Genomic DNA, 11,756 nt, shown 5'->3' on the forward strand with positions numbered 1-11,756 from the left:
TTTTATGGGGGATTCTTCTTCTCCGTTTATTTTTGTTCTCTTCCTCTCCATGTTGTATCTCTATCTATATTTTTGCATCAGTAGTGATTCAACTAACAAAAAAAGACGACTCTATTTATCCAGGAACTGATCATCCCTTTCGAAAAAGGTAATTCTTTTTTTTTATAAAGTTAAATCACTTATCAAGAATATAATATAAGATGTGTATGCTAATCAAGTGCAATTTATTTATTGTGCGTGATCCTTTTGGGTACGTCTGAGAGCCAAAGGTAATCTCAAAGCTTTTTAAAAACTTTGAAACTCATTGGCGTTGTCCTATCAATTATATAATTTACTATCTTTTGGGGATTGCTTACATCTTTAAATATTTTTGTTAGAATTACCTCTTTTCTAACTCAAGGCTTAGAGAAAGAACCCGTAAATCATCTCCGATGTTACAATGAAACCAATGATAATAAATCTTAAGTAATTCAAATCTCTCTTTTATATTTCATGGCTGATTTTTTATTGGGGTTATGTGTCAAATATTTGTTTTTTCTCAATTATATTTTCCTGATGTTTTAAGATTAGTGTTAAATGTGATCGTTTTATAAATGTTCTAATGTATTCTTTGTTCATATGCACATAGTGTAAATATTAATATGTAACATTGAATCTTTCATATTAACCATATACATGTAACATAAGTATTATATAGTTGTAAATATGTAATTATCAATTTAATATTAATGTTAATGCCCTCACATGCGTGCAGACGGTCCACCTATTCTTCTTTTATATAAGCAGATATCCAATGATACTATCAATGCAACACAAATCGATTTATTTGCCGACGTCTTTCTCAACTCACCGGTAAACTGTACAAGGGGTTGGTGCTGCAGATCGATAGTAGGAGCTACTATACAAAGATCTGAAGGTTACTAGGGCTATACTAAAGTTGTTATGGATGATGTTCTTTATCAGGTTTTATTTGGTCATAGTAAAACAACTTGTTTATATTTCTATTTCCATAAGTGATATATTTATAGAAACATCTTATTGAATGTTAATCAATCAATGATTTAAAATCAATTGTCAATGTTTTATTAATAAAATTTAAAATTTAAATATTATTTTAGTTGGTTGAATTCTAAAACTGGTTTCAAATCATTTGTTTTGGAGTCTCGTTAACAAATGATTTAAAATCAGTTTTAAATACAAAAAACTTTAAAATCCTTTGAAGTTGAATAATACTAGATTTTAAAAATTAGATTTAAATCATTCATTGAATAACAACAATTTTTAAATTAGATTTATAAATATCATATCTAGCAATATTAGATTTTAAAAATTAGATATATTCACTGAATAACAAAAAAAATTAAATTAGATTAGTAAAATATCATACCTAGTAAAACTAGATTTTAAAATAGAATTTAGAATCATCATTCGAATAACCGCAGATTTTGCTTAGATTTAAACTCTATTAATTTAATAACACTATTAGGGTTTTGTGATTTAAACTCTTATTAGATTTTTATTTTTCTTATATAGAAAAAATCCCAGCTATTTCAAACAGAGAGATAGTGACTTATTGAAAAGTAAAATGATGAAAAGAAAATGCTGAGAATTGTTTGGGTGTAATTGATTGATTTCTCATAACAGGTGGCTAAGGAAACAATTTTTCTATTAAGTTGACTTGACCATAAACCTCTCATTTGCTCATCCTCTTCCTCTTGCGTACTTGGACCATCATTCTTTCAAAGACTTAGTCTTCCCTTTCGTCTCTCAGTGACATGGTAACAAAGTAACCACGTCCTTATCCTTCTCTTCTCTCTCCATGACAAAGAAAAGCAATTTCGTCGAATTGGAGAAAACACACATCTTTTTTTTTGTTGTTGTCTCTCTACTCATTCACACCCGGTTTTAAACGGTAGCTGTTGTCCGATCTCTATCCATCATCCTCTACTGTGTCTTTTCTTGTAAAGCACTCTCTGTTTTTAGATTCACACCCTCTTTTTTTGTTCTTTAGATTTGACTTGTGTAAAAACCCTGAAAACAAGAAGTGTATAAAACAGAGATACTTGTCTAATATAATTGAGAAAAAAAAAAAGAGTTCGGCTTTTAAATATTGTTTGTCGGTATGGGGCTTTGCTGGTCTTCTTCATCTAAATCTCCTTCAACTGCAACAACAACACCTACCACTACTGGTAATATCAGTTCAGGTTCGTTTTCTCATTTCTCTGCTTCTTCTTTCTTTCTTTCTAAGGAGTAATCTGTTCAGTTTCCTAAAATAGGTTGAACTTCAACTTGTGTAATACGTTGCGTATCATTTATGTACTTGTTTGTTCCGAGGTTCTTGGATTTGTTGTGCTTATAGTTCTTTAAGATCAAGTGCTGATCGCATCTTCTTGTTGTCTGATCTGTTATTCACTGAATGTTATGTGACTTCATTTTTTTTTTTTTTTTGGGAATGATTTCTAATGGAAACAGGTCCGTTTAAGTCAACGACTACAGAAACATCAAGAAGTAACATATCCAGCACTAGTGGATTCTCTGCGGGAAGTGGTGGAGATGCTTGCCCCGAGGGTCAGATACTTCCCATTCCCAATCTAAGGATATTCAGCCTTGCAGAACTTAGAGCTGCAACCAGGAATTTCAAGTCTGAGAATGTTCTGGGAGAAGGAGGGTTTGGGAAAGTCTTCAAAGGCTGGCTTGAAGAGAAAGGGCCTGGGAGTCACAGCACTGGAACTGTGATTGCTGTCAAGAAACTTAACTCCGAAAGCTTCCAAGGATTTGAGGAATGGCAAGTGAGTAGAGTACTCCAAACTTATATCAATGATATATGCAATGCAGAGTTTTGTTTGCTTATTTGATGGTTTGTTTTTTTTTTCTGTGTAGTGTGAGGTGAACTTTCTTGGGAGGGTTTCTCATCCGAACTTGGTGAAGCTGTTGGGATACTGCTTGGAAGGTGACGAGTTGCTTTTGGTGTATGAGTACATGCAGAAAGGAAGCTTAGAGAATCATCTTTTCCGAAGTAAGAACCATCTTCTTATTTAAGTCATTTTAGATGTTATTATGGTTGGATGCTTCCCCACTGATTTGTATCTGCTTCTGTTTCTCTAGAGGGTTCTGTTGTTCAGCCACTGTCATGGGAAATAAGGCTTAGGATTGCAATAGGAGCAGCTAAAGGCTTAGCGTTTCTTCACGCTTCAGAGAAGCAAGTCATTTATAGAGACTTCAAAGCTTCAAACATTCTACTTGATAGTGTAAGTAAACTACATATGGCTTTGATATATAAGTGTGGAGTGAGTTCAACTTGTTTGATCTTTGTTGCAGTCATACAACGCAAAGCTATCAGATTTTGGATTGGCTAAGTTAGGCCCTTCCGCGAGTCAGTCTCACATCACAACAAGGGTTATGGGTACACACGGTTATGCAGCTCCAGAGTATGTTGCTACAGGTACTACAAATACAACAATGTCTTTTATCTTCTTTGGTTCTATACAAACTGTGTGCTTATGTTGTTGGTTCTTGATAGGTCACTTGTATGTAAAGAGTGATAACTACGGGTTTGGAGTCGTTTTAGCTGAGATCTTGACTGGTTTACACGCACTTGATCCTACCCGTCCCACCGGGCAACACAATCTAACGGACTGGATCAAGCCTCATCTCTCTGAAAGAAGAAAGCTGAGGAGGATAATGGACCCTCGTCTAGAAGGAAAGTACCCTTTCAAATCGGCTTTCCGAGTGGCTCAACTGTCTCTGAAATGCCTTGAACCCGAGCCAAAGAACCGTCCATCCATGACAGAAGTGGTGGAGTCGCTAGAACTCATTGTGGCTGCCAATGAGAAACCGTTGGAACGAAGGACCACCAGAGCTTCCCCAACCGTGAGTAACCAACGAAGCCATTATCGCCGGGAACATCTGTCTACATTTCAACCGAGGCATACCGTGGCTAGAGGTCACTAGTTTTGGTTGTTTTTGAACACTAGATATTCTTTTTTCCTCTCTCTCTCTCTCTCTGGTTTTGTATTCGTTAAAATGATGATTAGAAAACAATTCATATGTATACTATATGGAATCAAAAGACAAGACATAAGCATATGTTGTAACTAGTAAATGTGTTGTTGTGTGTGTTTGTAGATGCTTATAAGAGGTTAAGAAAGTTTTGAAATATTAGTTATCTAGATGAAGTCCAATCTTTTTTTTTTCAAATATAGTCAGCCTTGGCAGCAGAAGCCAATGTATGAGCTTAATTAGAAGCCAGGAACATAGAGAAACTGTTGTTACTATTCGTGTACAACTATATTTAACAACACCTTCCCAAAGACAATAATAATTGGGAAATTCTGTACAGACACACCATCTTTTTTGCTCAAGTTCTCAAATAAACAAAACCTTTCTCCATATAAGATATATTCCTCACATAGATCGCTGAGATTCAATTAAACACCACCACCTCAATCTTTATTCACGAGTTTTGGTTACTGTACTTCCCTTCTTTTTGCTAAATCATGTACTTTGTTTTGTTGAAGAGATGCTATTTCTAAACGTCCCACATCGGTTAGGTATAGAAATTTAGCCATAAGCTTTACACTATAAAAGAGGAAACAGGGGCAGGCTCTCAACTCATACCTTTCTCGGCTTTTTGGCTAAGATCAAGTGTAGTATCTGTTCTTATCAGTTTAATATCTGATATGTGGTCCATCGGATCACACGATATTAACTCTATTTTTTTAGAGAGGAAAACTCGTACTGCACGGGCCTGGCTCAACCCAACTAACCAATAGTTCAACTCTTTCTCGTCAACTAGATAAGCTAAACTCAAAATAACGAGCTCTCTAGTGTTGTTTTCAACCCTCCGAGATTTTTTTCCATATCTCTGGTTTTGTTTTCATTAAAGATGATTAGAACACTATTTGTGTTTACTACATGTAAATAAAACAAAGCATATGTTGCAACTTAATAATGTGTAATGTTTTGTAATTGCTTAAAATCTATATAAGTTGCAATTGAAATGAGCTTGCTCTCAAGAGCCTGAAGAAACAGGAACACACATGTGTTCAAAGCTACAAGCTTTGTCCTGGAGGATTAAGCAAGCTTCCTCCAATGGAAAATGGCGGGAAGTGCTCTCTAGTTATTCAGAGATACAGACGACATCTGGAACTCAACTTAACGACCCTTTCCTCTTCCCCATCGTTTTCAAAGCTTGTGGTAAGCTCTCATGGCTGTCACGAGGCAGATGCATCCACGCGAGTCTGTACAAGAGAGGGTTTGAGTCTTTTGTCTCCGTCGGGAACTCCATCGCTGACTTCTACATGAAATGCGGAGACTTGTGTTCCGCCACGCGAGTGTTTGACTGTATGACCTCGAGAGACTCTGTTTCTTGGAACGTCGTCGTTTTCGGGTTTCTTGATCATGGGTTCGTAGAAGAAGGGCTATGGTGGTTTTCGAAGTCGAGAGTTTGGGGGTTTGAGCCTAATGTCTCGACATTGGTTCTTGTGATTCACGCGTTACGTGGTTTGCGATTGTATGTTGATGGAGAGAAGATTCACAGCTACGTGATCCGTAGTGGATTTTATGGGGTTTCCTCTGTTCAAAATTCGATCTTGTCCTTGTATGCAAAATGTGATTTAACAAACGCACGCAAACTGTTCGACGAAATGTCTGAAAGAGATGTTATTTCATGGAGTGTTGTGATCAGAAGTTATGTGCAAAGCCAAGAACCTGTGTGTGGGTTGAAGCTGTTCCGAGAGATGGTTCGTGAGGGGGAAACAGAGCCTGATAGTGTAACTGTAACGAGTGTGCTCAAGGGATGTGCTGTTCTTGAGGATGTTAATATGGGAAGATCAGTTCATGGGTTTTCTATACGTAAAGGGTTTGATTTGGGGGACGTGTTTGTGCGCAATTCACTCATCGATATATATTCCAAAGGGTTTGATGTTGATTCAGCGTTTAGAGTGTTTGATGAGACGACTTGTAGAAACAGTGTGTCATGGAATTCGATTTTGGCCGGGTTTGTACACAACCAAAGGTATGAAGAGGCTCTTAAGATGTTTGGTTTGATGAGAAAAGAGGCAGTTGAAGCTGATGAAGTTACACTCGTGAGTCTTCTTCAGGTTTGCAAGTTCTTTGAGCAGCCATTGCCCTGCAAGTCAGTACACTGCGTGATGATCCGGTTTGGATATGAGTCTAACGAAGTTGCCTTGAGCTCTTTGATTGATGCATATACAAGCTGCACTCTTGTTGATGATGCAAGAGCCGTGTTTGAGTGGATGGCGTACAAGGATGTGGTGTCATGTAGCACAATGATCTCTGGATTAGCTCGTTCTGGAAGACCAGATGAAGCCATTTCAATCTTCTCTCAGATGAAGGATAAGCCCAACGCCGTCACCGTGGTTAATCTTCTTGACGCATGCTCTGCTTCAGCAGACTTGAGAAAATCCAAATGGGCACATGGAATAGCTATCCGGAGAGGCTTAGCCACAGCTGACATCTCACTTGATACCTCCATTGTTGACGCATACGCAAAATGTGGCGCCATAGAAGTGGCGAGAAGAGCATTCAATCTAGTCCCTAGGAAAAACGTCGTCTCTTGGACAGTGATCATATCAGCGTACGCTATAAATGGTTTACCGGAGAGAGCATTAGCATCGTTTGAGGAAATGAAACGAGAAGGTTACGCACCAAACGCTGTGACTTATCTTGCGGTTTTATCAGCTTGTAATCATGGAGGACTGATCAAGCAAGGTCTCATGATCTTCAAATCAATGGTTAAAGATCACAAGAAACCTTCGTTGCAGCATTACTCTTGTCTTGTTGACATGCTTAGCCGAGCTGGAGAGATTGAAACAGCCATGGAACTAATCAAGAACCTTCCTGAAGACGTAAAACCCGGGGCTAGTGCTTGGGGATCAATTCTTAGCGGCTGCAGGAACCGTTTGAGAAGTGGGATTATTACCACAGAGGCAATAGCTGAGGTTCTTGAGCTTGAACCCTTGTGTTCTTCAGGGTATTTGCTAGCGTCCAGCGTGTTCGCTGCAGAGAAATCGTGGGAAGATGTAGCGTCAATGAGGAGGTTGGTGAAGGAGAGAAAGGTTCGGGTCGTTGCGGGTTATAGCACGGTTCTTGAAGGAACCGTGTCTAGGAGGTTCTTGGCGGGAGAGAAGCTAAAACAAAGTGACTGTGAGATAAATACCGTCGTTCAGAGCCTTCATAGATGCTTGACATCAGAAAATTCAATGGAATGGATCTCAACGAAAGTTTTTTAGGAGAAAAAGGTTTTAAGTATTTGGCTCTTGCTAGTTTGCTGAGTGTTTCAAGATGCATGTCAGTTCTTGATTAAGTTCATGCACTTTCTTCATCTAGGTTTAAAGCAGAAGTCCACTGTTCGTAGCTCTCTGATTAATATGTACTCTTAAATACGGAAGTATGATAGAAGCTTCAGAGATATTTGAAGAAACATATATATATATATATATATATATATATATATATCTGATATTGTTTCTTTCACCAGCTAAGGTCGCTGGATATGCAGTACACCGTACACGGGAATACCAAAGAAGCGATTCATATACTTGAGAAAAGTCTAAGGGTGTAATACCGGACGAGCCCGATTGTCCCTTACTTACGGCCCGTCCCACCCATTTTAATTTTTTTTTTGAATTATTTTTGACCCAATAAAAAAGAACGGACGGCCCAAGGTACGCCCGATGCAGATGCCCTAAGACCATTATTATCCGTGAAACCCTTTTTGGGTTTCTTAGTTTTAATTTTATTTTGTTTTTTGCTGATTTAAAAAAAAATTTTTTAAAAAGAAACCAATTGCGGACTGCCACGTTTCAGCAGGGTCCGCAAACAGTACCAGACCAAGATCGGTCATTAATCCATTACCTTTGTGACTGGTTTTTTGTTTTTCTGTGGGGTCCACACTATATTTTACTATATATTTTGCTAAAGATTCGTCTTATACCTCCCCGATATTGTGGTCTAACTGGTCATCATTCCTAATAGGAATATTATAAATAAAAAATGATTATTTGTGGAATAAAAAAGAATGGAATGCATGAAATGAAATTAAAACTGAAATTATAAATGGAATAAAGAATTCTATACATTCCATTCATTCACATTATCATAGATTTTAAAGATTTATTATTTTTGTTTCATTAAAAATAAAATATCTGGAATTATGTTTTAAAAGTTTTCATTAACACTAGTAACTACTCCCCCTGATGATAACATAACTTAAGATATCTGATAGGACACAATCCAATGTGATGAATTAACTCATTCGTTTTGGGTTTGGATCGGTTCACTTCTCTTGGCAGATTTGACACTCCTCATTGAAACTGGAATATTTTGATGACTTCAAACCATTTGAAAATCGAAGCTAATGTCCATGTCTAACTTTAGACACCGGTCTAGCTCTGGTAAGACAGAATATCGAGCGATATTTGGGAAATCAGTCGAAAATAGGTATCCTAAAACAACTTTTACATGTCCCACGGAAACAACCATATCTCAAGTTTTATCATCTGAAATGACTTGATTCAAATTCGAGATGAAATTAGACTCAAAGATATTTCTATGGACACCAATTTCATATTTTAATTTCATCTATAATGTCTCATTTGATTGGCAAACTTTTGACCTTCAATTCTGTTACACGAATGGAATGTGTTCATCTCTTGATTCTTTTTCAAATATGATTGATCTTGACCATTCCCTTCATCTTCTCTCAATCTCAAAATACACTGGAAGATTGTAGATGTTCATCACTTGAGTGGTAACTTTCCTGTCTAAGTATCCATCATTTGTGTGTTATTTGTTGCCTCGTTAAAACCGTAACATGGAAAACCAAATGAGACAATAATGGACATCCATATAGTAATTCATAACACATTAACACTAATAACTATTTTATGGAATCCCTATGGAATGTTCGTTCCAAATGATTTTATTCCAAAAATGTCATTTCAGTTGCTGTCTAAAAGTTTATTTTAAATTTGACATTGTAATTTTAGATTGTATATTAAACGGGTCATAAGTGAGATCATTTGGTTCATATTCGGATAAAAGAAAGGAATTGGACTTTTACAGAATAATTTTGTGGGAAATATAGAATATGAGCATCTAAACTATTAAAACAGGAGTACATTTTATACTTACCCCAGACTTTTCCTAAATAATTACAAGTGATTGCCACTGACATTAACTCTATGTATTCACTAATATTTAGACGAGGCTTTCACGGGGTATGACAAAATGATTGGGCAAGCTCATTAACATTTGTTTGACTCAAATGGCGTGAATATCTCTCTAACCAATAAAATGAGATTCCTTTTTCATATCACCACTATCCCAATATCTGCAAGAAATGGTTTAAATAAATTAATAAACCGAGATTGTTAATTCAAGTGCCAAAATCCAATTCAATTAACATTACAAACCAGAACTAATACATAACTTCAGAAATGTTAATTGTTCAGAACATCACTAAACCGGATTACATATATTACATGAATCACATACAACTTTAAAACCATTCGGTTTAGCATATATTAGTTGTGAATAAATAGGATTCAAAATTTATATTAATTTAGTATTTTCAAACAGAAAATCTTTCTTGCGATTTAGTTGGACATAGCATTAAAACAAGATATCAACTGAATAAAAATATTCCTAAAATCATTGACTATCTTACTAACATTAACATAAGCACCTAAATTAAAGCTATCACATTAATAACAAAATATCTAAACTTTCTAATCACAGTTTACTAGGATAGACACATTGCAACATCTTTAGTATATTCCTAAATTTAAAATACTTACCATTACGCAAAATTGTACCGTAAAGATTTTTACTAAATATTCCTAACATTTAGTAATTCCTATTCTACAACTTGCAAATCAATCTTTCAAATAATTTAATTAAAATTTTACTACCGTCAATATCTCGCCTAAAGAACTATATATTCTCTTCATACTACATCGAGGACTACGTTCCCATTCACATCAGAGACAAAAACAATGTCGACCAATACAAGTTTCACAGCTCTGAAAAACGTGAAACCATTTAAAACTAAATGGTGATCTCAAGTCAAATTGCTCAATTCCTGGCAACAAAACACCTCATTCAGAGGAGGAGAGACTCTTCGATTGGTTTTTGCCGATGAATATGTAAGTTTTGAAAACACAATCAAATATTTTCTTTCAAGTTCCGTTGATCTAAAACTAATACCAAAAACATATTTTATAGGATGAGAAAATCCATGCTTAATGCAAAAGAAATCACATGTACAATGTTCAATAGAAACTACCAATTGGGCAATGGCGTGTGATTGAAAACTTTTCCATAACCAGTTATGAATAATTCAATCAAATTAAGAGAAAACAAATATATATATAAGGCTGGACCTATCACATTTATAATCGTATATGTTCTACATTATGTGATTTTGTATTATAAGAGTTAAACTTCAGCAGTGATTTACTAACCTTGTGTTGTTCGATATGCTATGTTGTCTTCTTGAAAGTGTACGTTGAGTATCAAACAGACTTGTATGACCTGCACGCCATGTATAGAATTTTTTTTAAAAAAAATCAGAAATAAGAACTTTGTTGTATATTTTCTTTCTATCAATCAGCTTTATAATTCATATCATCGACGTCTAACAAGAGTTTTTGGTTGCTCTAAAAGTGAAAACAATAACACAAATGTACATAAACAACAATGCGGTTCCATAAATACTCAACCGAAAATAAATTCTCTGTCTTATATAGACATATACATGTAATCTACAACCAATTTTAGAAAGAAACCATGTTACATATATCATCCTAATTGACCTATTCAAACAACTGTTATCTTCAAAGAAGATTATCTTTATAAGTTTATTCAAGTGTTAAGACAAACAGACTAAAATAATATATCAACCAGCGTAGCTTAGATTATTACTCACACGGATATTGAAAAGAAGAAAATAGAGTACTTAGCTTTTTCTTAGACTTTCATGTGGGCTTCATCCTCATTACAGTTATGGATTTTCTCTTATCTCTATCTCGATCACAATTTCATCTGACCACTGTCCATTATATCACAGATCTTTGCAAAGGATCACAGATCTTCAAAGTCTTAATTTTGAAGTCTTCAATGTCTACGTTTTCCTTCTATGTCTTCAGTTCTTACATCTGCAAGTAAACCAATATGATACCCATAAGATGAGTCGTTGATGTCAAACAGAGGATATAGTTGGTTCAGCTTTTACAACAAAAATTCAAGAAAATTAGTACCTTGATTCTATCGATTTCACGATTGATTGCATTTTGATCCATTTGAACAGGATTGAAATTGTAAGAAATTCTGTGGAACTCGCCAAATAGATGTTTAATGAACTTGGAACATTGGAACCCTAGAGTCCTTTGTTTAGATCGCGAGGTGAGTTTTTTTTATGGTCGTTTCTGTTTTTTTTTTTCCTGCGTAAAGTAGTTAAATACCTAATTGGGCTTTAGTTATCTATATTATTAACAGGTTAACCATTTGTACCACCAACAATTAAAAGCCCATTATGTCGATTAAATTTTTTTATCAACATATCTATCACAAAAATCTATTTCTAAATATGCTATTATATACTGAACCAAATTATTTTTAATCTATTCTGATGCTTCGGCTACAAAATTATCAAATTATATTAATATAACAAATTATATATTATTTATTTTTATATAATATCAAAAAATATTAAAATTCGAGTTTCTTTCATA

The 11,756-nt window shown here is 35.2% G+C and overlaps 2 protein-coding genes and 1 non-coding gene across 3 annotated transcripts; all 3 read left to right on the forward strand.

Moving 5' to 3' along the window:
• Nucleotides 1-1,639: 1,639 nt before the first annotated feature.
• On the forward strand, nt 1,640-4,169 carry LOC106428673 (probable serine/threonine-protein kinase PIX13). The gene is made up of 6 exons (XM_013869420.3): nt 1,640-2,204; nt 2,473-2,789; nt 2,881-3,016; nt 3,106-3,248; nt 3,319-3,442; nt 3,521-4,169. The coding sequence occupies exons 1-6, from the start codon at nt 2,123-2,125 to the stop codon at nt 3,949-3,951; spliced, it is 1,233 nt and encodes a 410-aa protein (XP_013724874.1). The 5' UTR covers nt 1,640-2,122; the 3' UTR covers nt 3,952-4,169.
• A 184-nt stretch (nt 4,170-4,353) lies between these two features.
• On the forward strand, nt 4,354-7,434 carry LOC106428694 (pentatricopeptide repeat-containing protein At2g17210-like). The gene has a single exon (XM_048737313.1). It carries the CDS (start codon nt 5,040-5,042, stop codon nt 7,251-7,253), a length of 2,214 nt encoding a protein of 737 aa, XP_048593270.1. The 5' UTR covers nt 4,354-5,039; the 3' UTR covers nt 7,254-7,434.
• Nucleotides 4,614-4,810, forward strand: LOC125576810. The gene has a single exon (XR_007315234.1). It is a non-coding gene; the product is annotated as a U2 spliceosomal RNA (small nuclear RNA).
• Nucleotides 7,435-11,756: the final 4,322 nt, after the last annotated feature.

This window comes from Brassica napus, chromosome A7, assembly GCF_020379485.1.
Source record: "Brassica napus cultivar Da-Ae chromosome A7, Da-Ae, whole genome shotgun sequence".
Classification (NCBI taxonomy): Eukaryota; Viridiplantae; Streptophyta; class Magnoliopsida; order Brassicales; family Brassicaceae; genus Brassica; species Brassica napus.

Excerpts from the sequence above, each read along its gene's own strand:
- LOC106428673 (XM_013869420.3), top strand. The coding sequence starts at position 2,123 with ATGGGGCTTTGCTGGTCTTCTTCATCTAAATCTCCTTCAACTGCAACA. Across the intron at positions 2,790-2,880 it reads AAGGATTTGAGGAATGGCAA|TGTGAGGTGAACTTTCTTGG; the intron begins GTGAGTAGAGTA and ends TTTTCTGTGTAG. Across the intron at positions 3,017-3,105 it reads AGAGAATCATCTTTTCCGAA|AGGGTTCTGTTGTTCAGCCA; the intron begins GTAAGAACCATC and ends CTGTTTCTCTAG.
- LOC106428694 (XM_048737313.1), top strand. The coding sequence starts at position 5,040 with ATGTGTTCAAAGCTACAAGCTTTGTCCTGGAGGATTAAGCAAGCTTCC.